The 25,234-nt window shown below is 39.4% G+C and overlaps 1 protein-coding gene and 1 long non-coding RNA gene across 5 annotated transcripts in view; one reads left to right on the plus strand and one right to left on the minus strand.

The window, feature by feature from the left end:
* Positions 1–25,234, plus strand: part of LOC126930317 (uncharacterized) — a 590,715-nt gene that overhangs the window by 289,186 nt on the left and 276,295 nt on the right. The window lies entirely within an intron of this gene.
* The window catches only part of NTN4 (netrin 4), a 122,194-nt gene that overhangs the window by 80,208 nt on the left and 16,752 nt on the right, over positions 1–25,234 (minus strand). For all 4 annotated transcript variants that reach the window (XM_050747164.1, XM_050747165.1, XM_050747162.1 and 1 more), the window contains exon 3: positions 1,219–1,497. In XM_050747164.1, coding sequence (XP_050603121.1) covers positions 1,219–1,497 — 279 coding nt within the window. The remainder of the gene's footprint in view (positions 1–1,218; positions 1,498–25,234) is intronic.

Here is a 25,234-nt window from a genome sequence, read left to right on the forward strand (position 1 = left end):
ATACTGTAGGATTTCAAAGATCTGTCAGCGTCTAGAAACAAGCAGGTATCTGTTGAATGAATGCTGCATTTTCTTCAACTCTGGGAGCCCAGATTAACTTCTACAAGTAATAGTACTGTTTCTGTTTTGGTTACTTTCTGTCCACTGTCCCAGTCATTTTGGTTACCCTGATGCTGCCCCAGCGACTCAGCCCAGCCAGCACTGTCCTGCTGGCTAACTGGATCATGGCTGCTGGTGGCCTATCCTATTCTAGGGCTGGGATAAAGAAGAAAGAATAGGGACGTCTACCCTTTAGGAAATGCAGTAGAATATCCTGCAGCCTTTTCCATTTTATTCATTTTGCTTTGGTTTGCTCAGAATTATCAGAGCAAAATGTAAAATCGAAGAATTGGAGTGCTCATCCTTATTTTCTCCTTGTCCAGTCCCCATCCATAGTCTCTGGATGTGTACCAACAAGGTGCTTACAGATGAGCCACTCTGTATCTTTTCTGGAAGTCGGGGAGGTAAGGACAGATAAACAATGACACTAATTTTTCATCATCTCCCTATTCCTGTGTTGCTATCATTCAACCAAACACCTACTGAGCACCTACTTCCGGCCCAGGTAATGCACTTGGTCCCAAGGATGCAAAGATCATACAGTTTCTCAGAGAGTTCGCAGTCTCCTGGGGGATGCAGAGAAGTAAAAGTTCAGAGGAAAGTCCAGGAGTTGTATGAACCTAGAGGAAAGAGCGTTTAACTCTGCCTTAGGGTGAGGAGGGGGTCAGTCCTCTTCACGGAGGAGAATTTTTATTCATTCTGCTGGCTGGACAGCAAAGATACCAGGCATAAAATCGAGGTTCTTATTTTTCCCACTTTAAAATCTATTGAACAATCTTCCCCATTTATTGTCAAAGCTGGTTTCAGTGTGATAACGCTACTAATAGGATTATGCCATCCTCTTGCTCCTACTCACTTTATACTTTATATCTGAAGGTCACAGTACTAAAAACTGGCATGGGTGTTTTCCAAGGAATCTGGTTATCATGCTTGACTTAACACTAAAACCGAAGATTAAAAGACAAGTTAATGGGCACTTTATAGGATGGGTATGGAGTCAGAGCTGTGATGGGCAGAGGAAAAAATTAGCAGCACTGTGTTAAGCATATACCAACCAATGCCCAAAGCTGATGGTAACTTATGATTTGTTTTTCTTAGGGTAGGACTTGTTTCACCTACCATGTGGAATGTTCCTGGGGCCTTGACAGGTCTGAAGCCATGAACAGGTATGCATTGATCAGCGTGGCCATTGCAGAAGCAGCTGCCCTTGACAATGAAATCATAGATTGCATAGTGTGTAAAATGTTGAGGCTCTTCGTTCAGGTCATTTCTCTGACAGGGACAAGACTGTCGTTTTAGCAACTGCACGCGAAGGTTGGTGATCTTCAGCTGCTCCTGAACTTTGGCACTGTAAGGGTTCTCTGTATCGTATGGTGGTGACAAAGCTTTGAAAATAACCTGTAAAGAGAAAGAAAATACCATGCATTTATAGGACTGTGTGCAAACCCTGAATTGTTTGCCTAATGTAGCCCCTGTTTGATTTATGCCTTATGTCATCTGTGAATGATAAGATAACAAGAAGTTTTTAGACCTTGAGCACACCTGGGAAAGAGCTGCCCTGTTATTCTAAGGAGCAGATGTGCTGCCTGTTTGTACACAGAAGTATACGTTGAGTGACCAGCAGAGACCTGATTCTTGAGATAAAGGCAGCCATACAAAGATCTTGCCGGGAAGAGCATTCTGGGCAGAGCGAAGAGCAAGCTTAAAGGCTTTGAGGCGGAGTCAAGCTTGGCTTGTTCAAGGAAGAACAACAAAGTCAGTGTGACTGGAGACCAGTGAACAAAGATACAGTGGCTGGAGAGGTGGACAGAGAGCAGGTGTGAGATCAACATGAATGGAGTCCTGTGGAAGTCACAGTACAGTTATACTGACTACAGCGGAAGCCACTGGGACACTGTAGGCAGAGAGGTGATATCTGATTTACCTTGCCTGGAAATATAACTCTCTCTTTTTGGATATAAAAGTATCACCTTAGAGATCAATTTCACACCAAAAGTATCAAAAGGAAAGAATCGACCGTGTAGATCACATCTCCAAGGTCTACTGGTACAGACCTGTCCTCAATGAAATATAACTTTGGAGGAGAGGGTAAGGGTAATAATTCAGCAGACATTTGGCCTCTGCAGCCCATTGTCCAGCCAGTAGCCAGAGTGGTTCTCTATAAACAGAGATTGGATCGTGTCACTCCCTTGCTTAAACCACCCCCACCCGAAGACCTCCCATTTTCCTCAGAACAAGATACAAAGTCCTTATAATGGCTCTGCCTGGTTTTTGTTCTTAGTACTTATCACCATCTGACATTATATTTGTAGTGGTTTAGTGATTTACTGTCTTCCCAGTCCAGACCATAAACTTCATGTAGGCAGTCACAGATGTATCCTAGGACAGTGGCTGGCACATAGTAAGTATTCAATAAATTTTTGCTAAACAAATTAATTAATTTAACATTGTTCTTGGCATTTGTGTAATAGGTGAGAATTCCAGATAACTTCCTTATGTCAGGCCCTAAATTCATTCGCCTACTCAATGTCATGTTATAGAACCAGTATCATGACAATAGTAAGAAATAATGGAATAATTAACCGGTATTTGTATTTCTAGCTAGTTTTGAACTTTTTTTTTTTTTTTTTTTTTTTTTTTTTTGAGACGGAGTCTCGCTCTGTCACCCAGGCTGGAGTGCAGTGGCCGGATCTCAGCTCACTGCAAGCTCCGCCTCCCGGGTTCACGCCATTCTCCTGCCTCAGCCTCCCGAGTAGCTGGGACTACAGGCACCTGCCACCTCGCCCGGCTAAGTTTTTGTATTTTTAGTAGAGACGGGGTTTCACTGTGTTACCCAGGATGGTCTCGATCTCCTGACCTCGTGATCCGCCCGTCTCGGCCTCCCAAAGTGCTGGGATTACAGGCTTGAGCCACCGCGCCCGGCCTGTTTTGAACTTTTAAAGCTTAAAAAATGTTGTATCTTAAACTCAAATCAGATTCTGTCCCATTTATCCATATGCAAAGTGGTGGAAGGAAGCTTATCAGAAAATAAAATTGTCCAACAAACAATATGTCATATATTCAAAAGTCAGTACAGAAGTAACATCTTTTTCTTTTAACAACAGCCTGAACTAGAACCTGATTTTCTGTTTTGAAACATTTTTTAAAAATTGAATCCATTATGGGTTTTCATATGGTACTTATTCTCAGTATGACCTCCAAACACTGGCATTTCTGTTAGACACTCAGGAAGAACCCTTGCTCTAAATGATATCAATAATGTACTACCTCCTATTTTATCAACCACAGTAATGCAAGGACATGGAAAAGGACACACCACTGCTAACCAAGTAGGTGCTCCATTGAAAAGTCTGTGGTGTCCTTCTCCTCGTTATCTGCCCACCCTTCCTTTTCCTGAACCTTGGTGGCAACTGTTTGGTCTCTCTCTCTGCGCCACGTATTTACCCTTGACATTTACCCTAGTTCCCTCTCTCACCCCATTCCATCTCCCCCTCACCCTGAGAATTGTTCTGCACAGGCAAAGCCAGAGGAAGCTCTGTCAAGGTCCATAGGAACTTTGAAGCTCTTCTGCTTCCTGAGCCCAGACAGTGGGAGCTGAATGGCGGCTCTGTGCTTGGTGTGCATGACACCACAGTTGGCACGCGGATATCAGCAGGGAAGGGACATCATGACCCCTGAGGCTGTGTGCTGGAAAGGAGACAGCAGAGTGCCACAGACACAAAAGTGAACGGGAATTTAAACCATGAAATCTTTTTTCCAGAAAGGAGACGCCTTAATCTGATACCCTGGGAATGGATCTACCCTGCGTCAGGAAACAAAGAGTGCGCCAATCCAGATGCTTCCAACTTCTGGCAGGTCGCCCTTTGGGTCCCACCCAGTTTTTCTTCAAACTTCCCCAGAAGAAGCCTGTATGGCATGACTGAAATGAAGTAAGAAAACACGTAGAAGCCCTCAGGACAGTATCAGCCTCTTCTATTTTTTGTTCCCATAAGGAAGGGAATGTATCTATAGGCCCACCACTGATCCTCTGTCTGCAACTGCCTCTTAATACACACTCCCAACAAGATATATTAATATTTAGAAAGCCAGGGATCAAGCTTTTTGACCAGGTTCAAGCATACATCAGTATTTCTGGCTTGTTAGTGCTATTAGCCAGGACTTCATGATCGCATTTTTTAATTACGAAATTTTATTATGTTTTGGTGGTTAATATTATACTCATTACAGAAAAATCTGTCATGCAAAATACTAAGGATAATAAGTACCTACAATATGATCTACCTCCAAAGAGAACCAGGGAGGCCAACTTGATATCTTTCTACCTAAACTTCCGTATGTACGCATATATATAAAATACAACATAAACATCTTTATATGTCTTGTGAGTATTCTTCCAAGTCAATAAATGTATCTCTACATCAGAGGTTCTCAGAGAGTGGTTCCCCACACCAACAGCACCCCTAGGGAACTTGTTAGAGACACAAATTCTTGGACCCTATCCAAGATCAACGGAATCAGAAACTCTGCAGGTGGGGCCCAGCAATCTGTGTTCCAACAAGCCTTCCAGGTGATTCTGATACACAACAAAATTTGAAAAACACCGTTACATAATTTAAAAACCTGCTTAGAATTACAGTGTGTGGATATGACATAATTTATTTAGCCAGGCTGCTATTGTTAGGCAACTAGGTTGCTTCCAACTTCAGTGTAACCCACTGCAGGGAACAACCTTGTAGCTACAATGTGGATGTATAGACAGTAGTCAGCCCTTATCCTCTGGGAATGACTTCCAAGACCCCCAGGGGATGCCTGAAACTGCAGATAGTACTGAACCCATAGAGACTATGTTTCTCCTATACATACATACCTATGATAAAGTTTAATTTATAAATTAGGCGCAGTAAGAGATTAACAACAATAACAAATAATAGAACAATTATAACAATATACTGTAATAAAAGTTATGTAAATGTGGTCTCTCTCTCTCTCAAAATATTTATTGTACTCGCCTATTTTTGGACCATGGTTGATGGTTACTGCAACTGCGGTAAGTGAAACTGCATCTAAGGGAGGACGACTGTAATAATTTCCTGAAGATACATTTCCAAAGCTGAAATCAATGGGTAAAGGAAATGCATAATTTAAAAAATATCTGACCCTCTGAATGAATCATGGACCCCTTCCTACTTAACCTTTGGAATCTTCACATTTTCCTGGTCTTGCCTTATTTCTCTAAGCCTCAAATCCCTTGAACTTTGCCTGAGGATGGGGATTCTTGGCTCAGGCTCTGCCATTTCTTTGTGCCCCAGTGTAACATGGAAATCCTTACAAAGTCCTGAACAAGTGAAAATGACCTATATGATCTTTCTATTCTAGAACACTCATAAAAAATTCTCAATAAGAAGATGGAAAATTAGGTCAGGTGCGGTGGCTCATGCCTGTCATCCCAGCACTTTGGGAGGCCAAGGTGGGTGGATCATGACGTCAGGAGTTTGAGACCAGCCTGGTCAACATGGTGAAACCCCATCTCTACTAAAAATACAAAAATTAGCCAGGCGGGGTAGCAGGAAAAAAAAAGCATTCTATATATCTTAATTATACTTTGAGATGAAAATTTTAACAGAGCATCAATACAGTGTGAACAGAATAAGGAGTAAATATTAGGTACGTAATAGTCAAGGAATTCTTTGAAAATCGAACTCATACCTTAACATATTGCTCCATGCCTAACATTATATTGCCTATGTTGAATTATAAAAATTTGTAATAATAAATGTGATCGTATTTTTAAAAAGTCTTTTTAGCTGCTAGCTTGAGGAATATTCCAAGGCCGTCCTGTGGACTCCCTTGGAACTCGTTCCTTCCATGATGGCACGCTTACACTGGTCTATTGTTGTTGCCTATTTACTTGTCTGTATCTGACATCAGACTCAGTGCTCAGAGGGCAGGGATCCTGTTGGTCTGGTTCACAACTGTGCTCCCCAGCACGTCCCACAGTCTCTGGCACACTGTAGCATTTCATAATGACTGCTGAATGAATAAATGAATGAACTATTTCTCCAAGTATCATTCTAAGAGGAGAAGCCAAACAGGGTCTAGAGTTTAGAAGAACACAGATAGCAAGATGCTCTTACCACAAGTTCCGCACTCTTGATGAGAACAATGTGAACACACACATCTATGTATAAACACTATATAAAAATATGTAATACATTTCAAAATGCTTTATGGATTTCTTCTGTATAGTAGCACACAAGATCTTTCATATTCTTAAGAAAAAGGATCAGGCAGGCACAGCAAACACTCCAAGAAATACAAATTTTTCCCATAGTTTCTGATCTAGTTTTCTTATTTACTAAAAACAGTAACTTCAGGAACATAACTGCATTTGTTCTTTAATAGTCCTTGAAATACTAGACATCTTCACGTTCTTAAAGAAGCAGCTTTTTGTTTTAATGATTTTCTCCATTGTTTTTCTGTTTTTCTTTTTCATTGGTTCTACTTTTATCTTTATTATTTACTTTCTTCTGCTTACTTTGGGTTTAATGTGCTCTTCTTTTACAAGTTTCTTAAAGGGAAAACTTAGATCATTGATTTGACTTTTTAAAAATAATTCACTGCTTATTTTACCTTTAAGCTCTGTTGGACTTGAAGATCATTGATTTGAGATGTTTCCTTTCCCCTAAGTACTTCTTTAGTTGCATCCCCCCAGAGTTTGATATGCTGTGTTATCATTTTCATTCAATTTCAAAATACTCTTGATTTCCTTCTGATTTCTTCTTTGAATAATTGGAATAAAAAGTGTGTTTATTCCAGTTATTTGGGGATTTCCCAGATACCTTCCTGTTATTGATTTCTAACTTAATTTCATTGTGGCCAAAGAACATATTTTGTATGTTATGAATCCTTTTACATTTATCAATACTTGTTTTATGACTCAGTATACGGTCTGTCTTGATAATGCACCTTGTATCCTTGAAAAAGTATTGAAATATCCAGCTATAATTATCAACTTATTTCTCCCTACAGGTCTTGCTTCATGTATTTTGAAGTCCTGTTGTTGGGTGCATAAACATGGAGGATTGTTGGTTTTTTTTTTTTTTTTTTTTAGTTGAAGTCTCGCTCTTGTCCCCCAGATTGGAGTACAATGGCGCGATCTCAGCTCACTGCAACCTCCACCTCCCGGGTTCAAGTGATTCTCATGCCTCAGCCTCCTGAGTAGTTGGGATTACAGGCACCTGCCACCACGCCTGGCTAATTTTTGTATCTTTAGTAGAGGCAGGGTTTCACTATCTTGGCTAGGCTGGTCTTGAACTCCTGACCTCAGGTGATTCACCTGCCTCAGCCTCCCAAAGTGTTGGGATTACAGGCGTGAGCCACCGTGCCCTGTCAACATGGAAGATTGTTATATCCTCTTGAGGAAGTGACTGTTTTATCAGTGTATGTCCCTTTTTATCCTTGGCAATATTCTTTGATCTAAAATCTACTTTGATAGTAATATAGCCACTCAAGCTTTCTTTTAAAGTGTTAGTAGGGTATACCTTTTCTTGTCCTTTTACTTTTAACTTAGCTATGTTTTTATATTTAAAGGGGGCTTCTTACAGGCAGCATACCTAATCTTTTTTAAAAAATTTGTCCAATATTATAATCTATGCCTTTAATGGGGATGTTTACATCTTTTACCTTTAATGTCATTGATGATATTTACCACTTCACATATAGTATAAGAAACTAGGAATAGTCCTCCCCTCAACCTTTGCACTGTTGTCATGCATATTACTTCTATATATGTTATAAGCTCCACAACACACTATTAATACCTTGGCTTTAAAAAGCCAACTAATTACCTTTAAAGAGATTTTAGAAATTAAAAAAGGCATTTCACATGTATTCACCTATTTTTCCTTTTTGATGATCTTCATTCCTTTTTGTAGGTCCAGATATCCCTCTGGTATCATTTTTCTTCTGTCTGAAGGATTTCCTTCAGTGCAAGTCTAGACGCTGGTGAAAAACTTATTTATTTATTTATTTTTTGGCTTCTTTATGTCTGAAAAAGTCTTGACTTCATCTTCATTTTTGTAAAATATTTTTTGCTGGGTATAGAATTCTAAGTTGACTTCTTCTTCTTTTTTTTTTTTTTTTGGCACTTAAAAGTTTCTGCCCCCACTGTCTTCAGGCTTACATTGTTTCCAGCAAAAAACTTCGGTCTTCTTAGATTTGTTCCTCTGTACGTAACGTGCTGTTTTTTTCTCTGGCTGCTTTTCTGGTTTTCTTTTTACCATTACTTTTTAAACAATTTGATTATTATGTGTTTGGGAGTAGACTTCTCCTTGTTTCTTGTGTTTAAGGTTTGTTGCATTTCTTGAATCCATGGATTTATAGTTATTATAAAAATTAGAAATATTTCAACCATTATTTGTTAAAAATTTCTGTTCCCCTCCTCTCCCTTCTTTCCTTTGTTGGTTCCAACTACATGTACCAAATTGCCTGAAGCTGTCCCAGAGCTCACTAATGCTATATTCACTTCTTTTTCTGGCTTTTTTTCTCCCTGTGTTTCATATTGGGTCATTTCTATTGCCATGTATTAAACATCACTAATCTTTTCTTCTACAGTGTCTAGTCTACTAATTCTGTTTGTTGTGTATTTTTCATCTCAGGCATCAGAATCTTCGAAAATGGTCATTCAATATTTTTTTTTTTTGCTATCTTTTCCATGCCTCTGCTTAATGTGCTCCATCTTTCTTCCACCTTTTGAACATAAGAAATACAGTGATAATAACTGTTTTTAACTCCTCAGCTACTAACTCTATCATTTGTGTCATTTCTGTGTCTGTTTCTATTGATTTTTCTTTTTATTATGAGTTGCATTTCTCTGTTTTTTTGCAGGTCTTGATTGGCTGCTAGGTATCGTGAATTTTACCTTGTTGGGTGCTGAATATTTTTGTATTCTTGAGTTTTTTCTCGGGATGCAATTCAGTTTCTTGGAAATAGCTGGATCACTTTGAGGTTTGTTTTTACATTTTGTTATGTGGGATCAATGCATTTTCTAGCATAGGGCTAATTCTGCCCCTCTACTGAGGTGATACCCTTCTAATTACTCCAACAATGAATTACAAGGTTTCCCACACTGTCTGTCTATTGCTGGCCCCATGTTACCTCTGGGGATTGTTCCCTCCATCCTTCAGGGTGTTTCTGTCTGGCTTCAGGTAGTTTTCTTGGACATGTGTAGAACAGTTCTCAGCTGGAGACTTGAGAAGGACCATCTGCAAATCTCTGAAAGTCTCTTCCAATATAGTACTCTCTTCTTGGGAACTCTACCTTGCAAACTCTAGCTCTCTTGGTCTTTCCCAGATTCTCGAGTCCTTAAGTCAAGAAATTCATCAAGCTCTATGTAGGTTCCTCTTCCCTGCACTGCAGACTGGACACCCTCTCTAGGCAGTAAGCTGGAGTAATTGTAGGGCTCACCTCATTTGTTTTCCTTCTCCCAGGGATCATTTTCCTCTTCTACTTGATGTTCAATACTTTAAAACAACTGCTTCACATATTTTGTCCAGTTTTTTACTTGTTTCCGGTGGGAGGGTAAATCTGGTCCTTATTACCCATCCTTGATGAGAAGTGACATGTAAAAACTCAAGGCGGCTTAACTTTTATAAAACGCAGTTTCTAAAACTGTACATAAACTAAGCCTTTATTTTTGTACTCAAATATATAGAAATGGCATATTGGATGTTTTATAATAAAGTTAGAAGTATAGTTATATTTAGTAGATAGAAAGGCCTGAAAAACCAATAAGTTCCTGCAAAGTTTGAAAAAGAAAATATAAGCATCTAAACTTTGTATGTTTATTCAATAATTCTGTTTTAGTAATTTGTTTCTGAGTATACCAGTAAACTCCCATTATAACTTTTCAAATAATTTATGATACCTATTATTATGATCGCCTATATATGTTAAGTATTGTTTTCTTTTCTTTTTTTTCCAGAGACAATGTCTTGCTTGAGTCTAGTGGCATGATCATAGCTCACCACAGCCTTGAACTACTGGGTTTAAGTAATCCTCCTGCGTAGCTGGGACTACAGGTGATTGCCACCATGCCCAGCTAATTTTTTTATTTTTTGTAGATACTAAGTCTCACTATGTTGCCCAGGTTGGTCTCAAACTCCTGGCCTCAAGAGATCTTCCTGCCTTGGTCTCTCAAAGTTCTGGGATTACAGGCATGAGCCACTGTGCTTGGACTATTTATATTTTTTGTGTGTGTTTATGCTATGTTTTGATGCATCCTTATATATCCCCAACATCTAATACAATATCTTATGAATTCTCAATAATGTTACTGAATGAGTGAATCTGAATCATGTCAATACAGGTTTATTTTGATTTTCCAATATAAAAATAATGGAATAACTATAATAAAAATTTATTTTTATAATGTACATTTCATTAATAAGCAAAACTTCTAGGTACATATTGCCTCACAATAAACTTTATCACTTTAAAAATATCTTAATTTTTATGGTAATCTTATACTCCCTCCAACATAACTAGCACAATTTTACTTTATAGAAAAAATATATTTAATATGCCGGGCATGGTGGCTCATGCCTGTAATCCCAGCACTTTGAAAGGCCGAGGTGGGCGGATCACGAGGTCAGGAGTTCAAGACCAGGCTGGCCAATATGGTGAAATCCCATCTCTACTAAAAATCCAAAAAAATTAGCTAGGTGTGGTGGCACGCGCCTGTAGTCCCAGCCACTCAGGAGGCTGAGGCAGGAGAATCACTTGAACCCGGGAGGCGGAGGTTGCAGTGAGCTAAGATTGCGCCACTGCAATCCAGCCTGGGCAACGGAGCAAGACTCTGTCTCAAAAAAAGAAAAGAAAAAAACCCATATATTTAATATTAATCAGCTTATTAGTTATTCATTACATTATTCAAAGATAGCATTTAAAAAGTATTGAATATTTGAATATTTTCAGTAATAAATTTGCGCCAACTGCAGGAATGACTACAAACATTTCGGGAGAAATCCCTGGAACTTTTGCCTAATATAATCTAATGAAAAGACAAATCACCTCCATAGTAAAACCTATTTCTTTCTTTTTTTTTTTTTTGAGACAGAGTCTTGCTCTGTCGCCCAGGCTGGAATGCAGAGGCGTGATCTCAGCTCACTGCAACATTCTGTCAGATGAGTACATGTATCCTAGTATGTTCCAAAACAGGCTTTCTGCTTCCATGGATAGGTGGCCGCTTGGAAGTATGTGAAGTTTCCAGGGTTGCAGTGAGTGGGAATTCTGGTTTCATGGAAAGAGAAGGCTGGACAAGAAGACAGCATAATTGACATGTGGGCGTCTGCAGCTGGTTGGTTTAATTTTAGAACATTTGTCCTTGACTGTGCCCCTTTAAGTGAAGTACCTACTTGTCTTAGAGAAGTGTGTCTGTCTTTTGGGCAGCACCAAAATCCTTTTGCTTATACTCTGGAGCATTCGGCACACTGTTTCATCAGATAGCCCACCCTTTAAAGTGGGAAAGTCTTATCTTCCGAGATAGGACAATATAACCTAATAAAGCTCTCAATGGAGCAAGCTGAGGAATGCAGTGCACTCAAGTGACTTACTTGTACGATAATAACCTCGATTTGTAAGTACACAAAAGCCTCTTTGCATGTTTCAAGGGCATATTTACAGTTTTAAAGTGATGCAAAGGCAGCTTCGTAAATATCTTCAGGGAAAAGGGAAATGACAGAACTGTGAGGAATGAGAAACAAGATAGAAAACAAATTAGAAATAAAGACGGGGGTAAAAATAAATTTTAAACATTCTTCAATACATGTGGAATCCTAGCCTTTTTTCTTTTTGCCCTCAGGACTTGAAGTCAAAGGATCTGAGTGTCAGAAACGTCCTTAGCAATCAATGGGCTAGTCCAATTAGAGGAAACTGAGGCTCTGAGGACTTGAAGTGATTTGCCAAGTGTCAATCAATAGGTTGGTGACGGAGTTAAGACTGGAAACCAAATCCTAACCTCCAACCTAATGATTTTTTCACTATATCCCATTTTATACTTGTTTTGGAGCTAGCCATTACTGGATTAAAATTAAATTTAAAACATAGGATTAAAGAAAATATTATATATGACTGATACCATCAGCACTTGTCAACCAAATAATGGATAGGACTAACTCTGCCACCTTTATTCTGTTAATGGATGTGATTAACTGAACACTGGATAAAAGTAGTGATACCTGCTTCTGCCTGGCTTGCAAAGATGTAGTGACCATTTTCTTCAAAGGTCTGAGACGTGGAAATGTCTTGAAAAATCACTGCCCTTTATAAATAAAATTGATTGGTGTGTCGCTTTTTGCTGGGAACCTGCCTTGTTTTTGTCAATCTCCCTTCTTTGGGACTGAGTCCTCCTGGGGAATACAGCTCGGTGACTAGGATTCATGGACAGGCCTGTTGGATGCTGTCTGTCTACATGGGTAACTTCTCAATACTGATCACCTCAATTTCTTATCACAATGCTTGGCCCACAGTTAGAATACCCCGCTACTTCATCTTGGATCATCAATCTCTTGCTTGCTTGACCCATGCTGGAAATCGCATGTATGATCTCTTTGGTTTTTTTCCCTGCCCATTCTTCCCCACTCTTTCTCCCTCTCTTTGTACCCAACTTTACACTCCAGCCATACCAAGATCCCCTTTCTGTTCCTAGAAAGCTCCATGAACTTGCTGCCTTCCCAGCTGTTGCCCATGCTATTCCCTAGCTGGATCACTTGCCACACCTCTCTGTCATTGCCACCCATTCCGCTCCCACCCTCTACTTGGCCAACTCATGCCAATCTTTAGATGTCATCTTTGATGTAACTTCATTCAGGAAGCTCTCTGAATCATCCCTGTTCCTTCTATGTGCTACTTCAAGCACCTGTTATTTCTTCCAGACTTAGAATATACCATGTCTGTTTTTAAATTTGCTTAATTGCTTGTGTTTCTCTCTAGACTGTGAGTGAGACATGAGTGCAGGGGACCTTGTCTGCTTGCCCATCAGTGTGTAGGCAATGCTTGGCATATATGAGTTAACATATATTTGTTGAAAACTCATATTCATGCTTAATAATGACTTATGTTTTATAAACTGTTTTAATTTTTATCTCATTTCATCCTTAGAGTAAATCTATGATGTGGTATTATCCATTCCCATCTTTCAGATACAGAAACTTTATCTCATTTCATCCTTATAGTAAATCTATGATGTGGTATTATCCATTCCCATCTTTCAGATACAGAAACTCTGAGAAGATGTTAATTAACCTATCCAAGGTCACCTAGCTAGTAAGTGGCAGAGCCAGTACTTGAACCCAGGTTGTTGGAGTCTAAGTTCAGTGCTATTACCATTACATCACAGGTGACTTTGTTTGGTTATAGAATACATAGCAAGTGATCAGGGAGTGAAATGATCAGACCTTCCCTTCAGGCAAAGAAAAGACTCTGAACCATGGTAAAGGCAGTTTGAGGACTAAGAGATGTAGTGGGGAGCAGGGGAAGAACAGTCACATGTGAGAAGCAAAGAAATGAATGTTGGAACAAAAACAGAACTAAAGGCTGAGCTTTGGGGGCCATCTATGGTTAGAGGTCAGAAAGGAGAAGAGCCAAAAATAATATATATATTTAAAAAAAGGGATCCATGAGCAATATGGGAAAACAGTGAAAATTCATTATCATAGAAGCCCAAGGAAGTGAGAATGCAAAGTAAAAAAAAAATGTAATTAACAATGGCAAATGCAATTTATTAGAAAAAAGGAGATTACAAAAACCTTTCTGGGTTTGGCTGGATAACAGAAGACTATTGAGGGTTTAGATAGAATAAGGGACAGCTATAAAGGATTCAGGAAAGAGCATGAGACAAGTAAATGGAAGCAAGAAAGAACTGATTGAAGAATTTTGGCAGTTGATTCATTCATCAGTTGATGGATATTTGGGTTGTTTACAGATTCTGGGTGTAATGAATAAAAGTGCTATGAACATTCACACAGAAGTCATTATGAGCATGTAAGTTATTTTTCACGGGTACTTAGGAGAGGAATTGCTAGGTGGTATGGTAAGTGTATATTTATAAGGAACTGCCAAAGTGTTTTCTAAAGTTGTTGTACTATTTTGCATTTCTAGCAGCAATGTATGATGAAAATTTTAGTTGCTATACCTCCTCTCCGACATTTAGTGTTATCAGTCTTCTGAGTTTTAGCCTTTCTGGTGAATGTGAGCAGTATCTCCCTGTGGTTTTAATTTGTATTTCCCTGTTGAGTAATGATGCTGATCGCCATTTCATGTGTTTGACATGCATCCTCTTCTTTGGTGAAGTGTCTGTTCAAATCTTTTGCTCAGTTTTAATTCTTGTTTTCTCCTTATTGAGTTATGAGTTCCTTATGAATTATGATATGTAAATATATATTCAGTTTGTAATGATTTGTAAATATTTTCTATCTGTGGCTTCCTTTTAACACTTTCCTTAACAGTGTCTTAATAGCAATAGGTTTTTATTTTATTTTATCTTTTGAGACAGGGTTTTGCCCTGTCACTTGGGCTGGCTGGAGAACAGTGGCACGATCACGGCTCACTGCAGCCTCAACCTCCTGGGCCCAGGTGTACCTCCCACCTCAGGCTCCCAAATAACTGGGACTACAAGCAAGCACCACCACACCTGGCTAACTTTTTAATTTTTTGTAGAGATGGGAACTCACTATGTTGCCCAGGCTGTTCTCAAACTCCTGGGCTCAGGTGATCTGCCCACCTTGGTCTCCCAAAATGCTGAGATTACAGCCGTGAGTCATTGTGCCTATCCAGTTTTTAATTTCTATGATGTTCAGTTTACCAGTATTTCTCTTTTACAGTTTGTGTCTTTTGTGTCCCATCTAAGAAATTTTTGCCTAAACTCAAGGTCATAAATATTTTCTCCTAGAAGTTGTATAGATTTCAGCTCTTAAACATTTAGGTCTGTAGTCCATTTTGAGTTATTTTTTCTCTACAGTTGAACTAAGCATTGAGGTTCTTTTTTCTGTCCCTTCACATATGAATGTCTAATTAATCCAGCACTGTTTATTAGAAAGATAAACCTTTCTTCAATGAATCAGCGTGGTAACTTTGTTTGATGTGCTTTTCTTTACAGTTTGTTTTATTTTTTACTTGGGGTTTATTGAGCTTCCTAGATCTGTGGATTTATAACTTTCACCAAGTTTGGAAATTTTTTTCCTGTTACTCCTACAAAGATGTTTTTTGTCCTCAGCTTCTTCTTTTAAACTCCAATTACTCAAATGTTAGACCACTTAATATTGTCCCACAGTTCACTGATGCTCTTTTTACTTAATCCTCTTTTCTCTCTGTGATTCATTAATTTATAGTCTCTATTGATATGCCTTCAAGTTCACCAAACTTTTCCTCTGCACTATCTAATCTACTGTCAGTCCCTGGTAAAAAAATTTTTTTTTTTTTTTTTTTTTCTTTGAGATGGGGTCTTGCTCTGTCTCAACTCACTGCAACCTCTGCCTCCTGGGTTCAAGCAATTCTCCTGCCTCAGCCTCCTGAGTAGCTGGGATTACAGGCACCTGCCACCACACCTGGCTAATTTTTGTGTATTTTAGTAGAGACGAGGTTTCACCATGTTGGCCAGGCTGGTCTAGAACTCCTGACCTCAAGTGATCCACCTGCCTCAGCCTCCCAAAGTTCTGGGATTACACATGTGAGTCACTGCACCCAGCCCCTTGTAGTATATTTTTTTATTTCACATATTGCATTTTTCATCTTTAGAAGTTTCACTTACCTCTTTTAAAAATATCTTCCATTTCTCTCTTCTACATGTTCATGTTCTTGAACATATGGAGTATATTTGTAGTAGATGATCTAATGTTCTGGTTTGCTAATTCTACCAGCTGTGTCATTTCTGGATGTTTTTATTCATCAATTTTTCTTTTGGTTGGGAGTCATACTTTCATGCCTTGTAATTTTTTATTAAACATTAGACATTGTGAATTTTACATTTTTGCTTGATGGATTTTGATTTATTTCTCTAAAAAGGGTTAGACTTTGTTTTGACACACAGTTAATTTATTTGAGATCACGTTCAGCTTTTTGAAGATTGCTGTAAATTTTTTTTAGGGTGAATCCACTTTTGCCTTTATTTTAGTGCTAATTTAACCCAATTACAAAAGTTTTCTGAGGGCTCTACCAGATGCCTGTGAATTATGAGGTCTTTCCAGTCCAGACAGTGAGAAAGTGAACTATTCGCAGCCTCAGAGGAATATTAAGAATGATTCAACTACTACTTTCTGACAGTTCTTTATTCACTCTTTTAGAGTTTACCTCACATATATGCAGCTTAGTATTTAGCCAAAAACTTAAGGAGACCTTTGTGTACAGACCTCTGGACTTCTCTTATGTAACTTGCTCCTCCCCATATTCTACCCAACAAATTCCAGCTGCCCTGGCCTCCTTGAGGACTCATCTCTCTCTCTTCAACTTAGTGGGTCCACTGGACTCTGGTTCTCCTTCCTATGTGGTGGCTTGGAAATGTCCCGTCAGCAATTGGGGCAATTGTAGGGATTGTTATGTTTGTTTCTTCTTTCTCAGAGTACAGTCTTGTGCTGCCTGTTGCCAATGTCTGAAAACAATTGTATCATCTTTTTTTGTTTGTTTGTTTGTTTGTTTTCTCCTTTAAGCTGTGTGTTTGTCGTGGGGAAAGAAGAGGCGGGCAGTCATTCCTGTAGCAGTTAATCCCTCATGAGCAGAAGCAGAAATCTCATTTCAAACTGATAAGTTTTAAGAGATTGGGACTTTTGGAGTGTCAGCACTAAGACAAAAGGAAAAATCAATCTGATTTTAAGGAGATTAGTTTGAACACTAAAATGTAGTTATTCTGTCTTTCTTATTCCTTCTTTACTCCATCTCCCTTTCTTCCTTAAAGGGGAGAGGATTCTACTTGAGATTGATTTTCCTTTAAGCAAATGAAAGTTGCAAGAATCGCTTCCTATATAATTTGTTGTATTAGGAGGTATGCACAGCATCTAAATAGCAGAAACTATAGTGTTGCAGATATCCTTTTTTTCCCCCTGAAGTAAATGAAAATTACAACAGCTCTGGGTAGATATTTCACTTCTTGGGTTAAGAGTTCCTAGACTTTCATTTTGGTCCTGCTGTCATTCAATAGGATCAGAACAAAGCTATGCATACTTCCATGCTTCAGTCAATTAACTGTAATATCGAGGTATTTTAACGCAGAATGTAAAATTCTGTGCATAGTAAAAGTGAATTTTCCCGAGGCAGGACAAATGAGATATTCTTTTTTTTTTTTTTTTTTTTTTGAGATAGAGTCTCCCTCTGTCTCTCAGGCTGGATGGAGTACAGTGGTGCAATCTCAGCTCACTGCAACCTCCACCTCTAGGGTTCCAGTGATTCTCCCACTTCAGCCTCCAGAGTAGCTGGGATTATAGGCACTTGTCACCACGCTCGGCTAATTTTTTGTATTTTTAGTAGAGATGGGGTTTTACCATGTTGGCCAGGCTGGTCTCGAACTCCTGATCCGAAGTGATCTACCCACCTCGGCCTCCCAAAGTGCTGGGATTACAGGTATGAACCACTGCGCCCGGCCCAAAAGAGATATTCTTATAAGTAAAGTGCATTAAAAGACATTGGAAGAGTCACCTATGTTGTCTAATTTACCTATAAAACGTAGTCACACTAGAAAAACGATAAACTATGAACACTTAGTTGTGAGCATCCAGAATAATTCTTTAAGTCTACCTAATTATATCTACATTTCTATTAACACATAGCTTTTTTCTTTTATCCCCCTTTTTAAGAGTGAGACAACTCTTCGGCTGGGCGCGGCGGCTCACGCCTGTAATCCCAGCACTTTGGGAGGCCAAGGCAGGCAGATCACAAGGTCAGGAGATCGAGACCACGGTGAAACCCCGTCTCTACTAAAAATACAAAAAATTAGCCAGGCGCAGTGGCGGGCGCCTGTAGTCCCAGCTGCTCGGGAGGCTGTGGCAGGAGAATGGCGTGAACCCGGGAGGCGGAGCTTGCGGTGAGCCGAGATCACACCACTGCACTCCAACCTAGGGGACAGAGCGAGACTCCTCTCAAAAAAAAAAGAAGAGTAAGACAACTCTTCAACTGTAATGAGACCAAATGCTAGTGAACTTATCCATGGTGGCAAAACCTTTTAGCCATTTTTTCATGTTTAAGTCATTAAAGTTATTTTATTACCTCCTGTTTATACCCTTAATTAATCTTCCTTATAAAAATGCATATATATACATGTCCATTATTCATATTATATATGTTAAACACGTTCCCTGACTGGGTGCCACAGAAAACCACCACAGTTGGCAATTAGCTTGATGTTAAAACTAACTGAGTTTCTTGTTGAACATGTGTGTGCCTACTGGGGATTTCCAAAATGCAAACTTAGACTAGAATGTACTTTCCATTTTTTTCATTCAAGAGCCTTTATCAGGAGCAACCCCAATGTGCTGATTAAGGTTTAAAAAACTTTCAAGTTTTAAATGCTGTTACCCTAGTAGAGAGATCCTGGCTACCAAACAGACTTCAAAGGGACCTCCAACTTGCCCTTAGCCACAGACAAATATTTGCTGTTACTCTAGTACTCGGCAGCATAGGGCCACTTTGTCCTTCACTTGTAGGAGACCTTGAGGATAAGTATTGATCACCATCATGAAAGGTTTTCTCAGTCTAGATGAATCTCATGTATCTTTTCCCATTAAGTTTCAGTTTGAAGTATGAGGATTAGTTGCAAGCGTTGAATTAAGAAAGAGAACTAAAGGCTGAGTCAGAAAAAAAGACTTGCAGAAATAAAGACCAGCAATTGGCTTTAAAAGTAAAAAGCAGTTATTTTTCTCTCTACTTTGTCCTATATGTACTGAAGTATGATCAGTTTAACTGAAAGACAGGTGAGTCTAATTCATATGATTCATATAGAGACAGAAAACAGTAAATGCTGTGAAATTGTCTGTCTCCTTTTGCTCATGGAGTAGAGATTCATATAGGAGAGCTGAAAGTACAGAGTTTTTCAGGATATATAAGCATTGGGTTTACAGAGCAAGAAAGCTCACAGTAGAAATTCTGGGCTCGAAAGAGAAATTGGCAAACAATCTAACGCTCATTTCGGCTTCTAAAACTGTTTCTTTCTTATACATTTAGATAAGAAAAGGCATTTCTAACATGAATCAATTGCAAATGTGGCTCATATAAATTCTGACTGTGTCTCTCATCATCAGTGTCATTTTTATTTTTAAATAATGACAAAGCCATAATTAAATAAGATAAAAATCCTAAGTTTCTGTGACCTTAAGCCTTTTCATAAAGAAATACTTGTTTATTGGTTCAAACTTTACTTATTGAGGAAATGCTTTGTATCAGGCACTCAGACTCTGGATACAAAAATGGATAAATTAATAATGCATAAGATTCCAATTGTCCTCTAATTCTTGAAAATTGATCTCTATCAAAAGTGGTATTAGAAACAGCTCAAAATATTTTTAATAATCAGAAGAGAACATGAGGTCATTTAACTGAAATTTCTCAATGCAAGAAGTTCCTCTATAATGGGTGATACCCATTCATTCTCTACTAGCTCCTACAGCCTCATCAGGCAGCATGTTTCAGGTTTAGAAAAGTCTAATTATCAAAAAGTTCTTCTGTGTTAAGCTAGAGTCTGTTCCCTGTAACTCCTAATACTGGCCTTGGAGCTATACAAAATGTCTATTTTGGCCAGGCGCAGTGGCTCAAGCCTATAATCCCAGCACTCTGGAAGGCCAAGGTGGGCGGATCACCTGAGGTCAGGAGTTCAAGACCAGCCTGGCCATGGCGAAATCCTGTCTCTACCAAAAATACAAAAAAAAAAAAAAAAAATTTAGCCGGTTATGGTGGTGCGCACCTGTAATCCCAGCTACTCGGGAGGCTGAGGCAGGAGAATCGTTTGAACCCAGGAGGCGGAGGTTGCAGTGAGCCGAGATCATGCCATTGCACTCTAGCCTGGGCAACAAGGGTGAAACTCCATCTCAAAACAAAACAAACAAAAAACAAACAAACAAACAAAAATCAAATCTATTTTATCTTCAATATGAAGGTCCTTCAAAGGTTTAAGGGCAGTCAATGACTTAACTTCTATTCTCCAGGTAAATTATCTATAATGTCTCATATCACATAGTTTCTACACCATTTACCACTCTTGCTAAGTAGCAAATGACCTCTCTGTAACTTCTAAGCACATGTTACTAATGACGGTGTTTTCTAGACATTTTCCCTTCCATGATGTCAGGTGAATTCTAGCCTCTATTTCTGAACCTTTCTTTTTCCAATTTTATTTTTTTGATCCACATAAATTTCAAAGATTTTTCCATAATGTAATATTCAGATTTTAAAAGACCTAGAGTATTTGCAACACAGCTGTTGGGGAAGAAATAAAGCTGACTGAGTGGAGACGGTAACATGAGAGAGAAAAATATGTTTTTATGAGACTTATTATTTACATAGCCTCTTGAGCACCCACTTCTAATCATGGTAAAACCAGAATGCAAGACTGAAGTTCCAATGTCATTATTTTGGGAGGTGAGAAAGGGGAGGAAAGAGTCACTTCCACATCTGAATTAGAGTGTTTTGATGTGACCTGCACATTTCTATAACATCTGTCATTGCATCATTTAGTTCATAAGAAAATAATATTTCTGGTTACATGCCAATGAAACTGACAGACCAACTAGTTGTCAAAGCTGAGGTCACAGAGGGGTGGGGTTGTGGAGAGCCACAGCAGTAAAACATGTAACTGTCCCTTAAGCAGCTGAAGTGATGCCAGAGGCTGACTGGAAACTGAGCAGGAGATTAAAATGGCCTTTGAGGATGACAGCAATTGGAGTCAGCTCTATAGGTAACAGACACCCTTGGCTACACTCACAGCACCTGCCAGAGCATCTAGAAGTAGCTAACTGCTTTATTAAGTGGGCTTTTAAAGAAGGAGAGCTGGCTGGGCGTGGTGGCTCACGCCTGTGATGCCAGCACTTTGGGAGGCCAAGGCCAGCGGATCACCTGAGGTCAGGGGTTTGAGACCAGCCTGGCCAACATGGCGAAAATCTGTCTCTACTAAAAATACAAAAATTAGCTGTGCGTGGCATCAGGTGCCTGTAATACCAGCTACTCAGGAGGCTGAGGCAGGAGAATCGCTTGAACCCAGGAGGCGGAGGTTGCAGTGAGCTGAGATTGCACCACTGTACTCCAGCCTGGGTGACAGAGCGAGATTCCGTCCCCTGGCCCCGCCAAAATAAAGAGCTAAAAAAGCAGCAGAAATAATACATCACTGAACTCCTGGCTGTCACTTTCTACCTGTGCCTGGTGCATGTTTTATAAAGTTCTTGGAAAACCAGTGTGTGTGAGAGTTCTGATTGCAGTACTTCAAATTGAGAATCTTTTACACATGTTATAACTCCCTAACTTGAACAAGACCTTAAGAGAGGTTTTTTAAAGCATATTAACCTGTCATATAAATCATGAGGAGTGTCTATCCCTAATAAAAGAATAAAGGCAAGTCCCGAAAGGGAAGCCAGAGGAGGGCTAGAAATCTAACTCGTTCACTCACTCACTGCAGAGCAGCCTCTTAACAGAATCACTTGGAAATTCCTTCATGAGTCTGAAATACCAACCAGATGTAGGTGGATACATTTCTTTCAGTTTTGATAAGACATTTTACTTTAAGCTCATACTTGTATCTTACCATAACATTGCTGTCTAAAAATATCTTTTAAAACATAGTTCCTTATCTTGTACTTGACATTCATAACACAGTTTAAAAAGAATTTGTAAAGTCTCAGTAAATATGTCAAACTAAATATGGAATGAAGAGACATGAATTGTTCTTTGTACCTCTAATTTGTTCACTTTTATCTAAACCTAACTCCCACTCTATTATTGCCTGTCTAGGTAGATGACTGGGCTACTGCTTTAATGAAAAGATACAATTCTTGTGTTCACTTTATCTACTATTAAATGCCAAGACTGATGTTGTCCTCTAACTCAATGTCTGTCCAAAAGTGCTAAGTAAATACATAGACCCTCAGTGCTCTTGGAGACTTTGACAGTTGACCAAAGTTAGTACAGGAAGTCCCTAACTTACAACTGGGTTGTGCTCTAAAGATGTATTTGTAGGTCAGTTGTCTGGGCTTTAGAAGGCATTTTGTGTCTATTTTGTTTACTACCATATCCTCAGAGCCTGGGAAGGTGCTGGACACATAGAGGCACCCACATATTTGCCGAGTGACAGGATGAACTGGCCCCAAAAGTCTACTTCACTAATAATGTAATATAATTATGATTATTAATAATAGCACTTATATAGTACTTAGCCATTTATAAAACATGTTTATATATGCCTTATCTTATTCTTTCTCACATTGATCCAACTTTCAAAGGAAGAATCCAAGGCCCCTAAAATACAAAGATAGTTCGGGGCACTTTTGAGATTTGAGTGTGCAATGAGAGAGATGGAACTAGACAGATAATAGCAGAAGTGGAGAACCCACTTAAGAGCTGGCACCACCAGAGCCTGGTGACAAACTAGAGCCCAACTCCTACACGCAGACTGCCATATCGTGTCTGGTATCATTACAAATATAGATAAATGTCATCCATTAATACAAAGCAGAGACTCAGAAAGACTTAGGGACTCCTTTCCTTTTTCCTCTGCCTTGCTTTTCTTTGGTAGTTAAGTGACATCCTTATGTTCAGTGGCTAAAAAGGGTGCTTCTCTTATGGTAGCAAGAAATAAGATTTCCCTAAAAGAGTTTCACCAAAGTTATGGGCTCCTGCGTAGCTAGCTGGAAGACTCAGCGATCTTGCTAAGCAGTGTCCAACACAAGCCCTCTTCTATTGGAGTTGTTGGATGTAAAAGATTTTCTTAAGTCATAATCTATATTCAGAGTTAAATGGGACATTCAAAGGTCTTGACCTAAGCCTCTGAATCTGGACATAAATCCTCTCTGTACCGTTTCTCACTGTAGATCATTCAGCCTTTGCGGAAACATTTCATGGGATGAGAAACTGAAGGGAGTTCATTTGGTCTTTGGATACATCGAGTTTTTTAGAAAGTTACTTGGTCATACTCTCGCCTTTTGAAAGCATCAGAGCCCATTTAATCCCTCTTCAAACATCTAAAGAATGCTAGCAATTCCTGAACATCCATAAATCCTCTCTCATAGGCGAAATATCCCAAGTTAATTGTTCATTATATAACGAGGTTTCTCATTGATCTCACCAGTTCTGCTCAGCTTTCTCTAGGTAGGAATATCTTGACCTGAGCATAATATTCTAGCTGTGCTTGCCTAGATGGGAAGACAGAAGGACTCTTCTCTTCTTTTGTTTGGAGCATTATTCTTCCACGAATGTAGCCTAAGATTGCATTCGCTTTTTTGGCAGTCATGGTATACTATTGACTCACGTTGATCACAGCCAACTAAAACCTTCAGTTCTTTTTCACATGAATGGCTGATAAGTCACACCTCTCTGGTATAGTACAGCTGATTTTTGTAAAAAGGAATTTATATTTATCACCGTTAAGTTTAATCTCATACATTTTACTCAAGAATCTTTCACACTGTCCCCTGAGTTTTCTTTCTTAAACAGTTCTGATTATGTTATCTCTACTCAGAAGAACTGTTGATGGATCTCCACTACCTACATGATTGAGTCCAAACTGCTTCCCATGGAGCACCCAGGGCGGACCTCATCTTCCTCCATCTCCCTTTCTTCCCCACCCCCCACCACACCACTCTCTCCAACCACTCTCAGGATTGGCTTTCCTTACCCAGGTGCACTTTTCCATGGAACTCCCTGCTCTACCTTTCAATTATTACCCATCCTTTAAGAGACAGCAATTTGAAAGTCCCAATCAGACTGTGAACTCCTTAAAGACCGGAATATACTATAATGAGGTACAGGTAATAGGGAAGAGGCACAGCTCAGAAATTTCTCACAAAAAAGTTTACTTTGTTTGTTTTGGCAAGGAAAATAATATTTAAACCTCTCTCACTGAAGAAAGTTTTCTCCCCCAACTAGTTTCTCCTCCCAGCTCCAAAAATGCAGGTGAATTGAATGTAGCTTAGCAGTGCTTACGGAGAGAAAGTAACAAGCTTGGCCATTTATCCCAGTGAGCCAAATAGCTGCACAAGCTTGTCCACAGTGTCACAAGGCGGTTGTTTTTCAGAACCACAAAACAACTCCCCTTGCAACCAACTCAGCATTGTGACAAAGAGCCCAGCTGGGAGCATGAGGCACCCTTCCCAATCATTTCCCATATTGATGAAAAAACTAAACAAACCCCCCAAGTGAACCTTCAGATGCACCTTGCACTGTTTTCCAAGAGGTGGTGATAGATCTGTACCTTTCCATCTAAACAGGAGCCCTTTGTGCTAGGCCTTTGCAGATTGGGAATAGAGCCTGTGGTTTGGATTTGCAGAGGGATGGAACCCATGACATCGTCCTTGTTGAGATCACACTGACCAACTGCCTGTCCGAGAATCTGTCATCCTAAATGGCTAACTTATGAGACACTTAGCAAGTTATCTCTCCAACACACTGTTTAGTGTGTCTGCACATCCCTTATTCTGCCATAAACGTGCTTTAAGCCATATGAAGCAATACAAAGTTGTCATCAGTAACAATAACAACAATAGTGCAAGAGTTGGTTTACTTGACCAATATCTATTGAATATGTCAGGCAGCATGTGAGATGCTAAGGCAGTGTTTCTCCAAGTATGGTCTGGGCTACCTTAGGGAGCTCGCTAAAGAATGTGATAAGTGCTATGACAGAGGTGAATGTAGGATGCTGTGGGTGCACGCATGTGATGCATGTGTACACTGCACCTAACCCAGAATCTTGGTGCAAGGTGAAGTTTAAGCAAATTCCTTAAGGATGAGTGGGAATGATCTAGTATTTCTCCATCTACCCTAAAATATTTGAGTGACTTAATTAACTTAAATGAATGAGAGGCAGGACTAGGGGGAGGGGATCAGCAAAGGAGAGCCCTCCCCCACCAAGCCAAGGAGGGTCAGGGAGGAAGAAAGAACATGGCACCTGAGAGTGATC

Source organism: Macaca thibetana, chromosome 11 (assembly GCF_024542745.1).
Source record: "Macaca thibetana thibetana isolate TM-01 chromosome 11, ASM2454274v1, whole genome shotgun sequence".
Taxonomy (NCBI): domain Eukaryota; kingdom Metazoa; phylum Chordata; class Mammalia; order Primates; family Cercopithecidae; genus Macaca; species Macaca thibetana.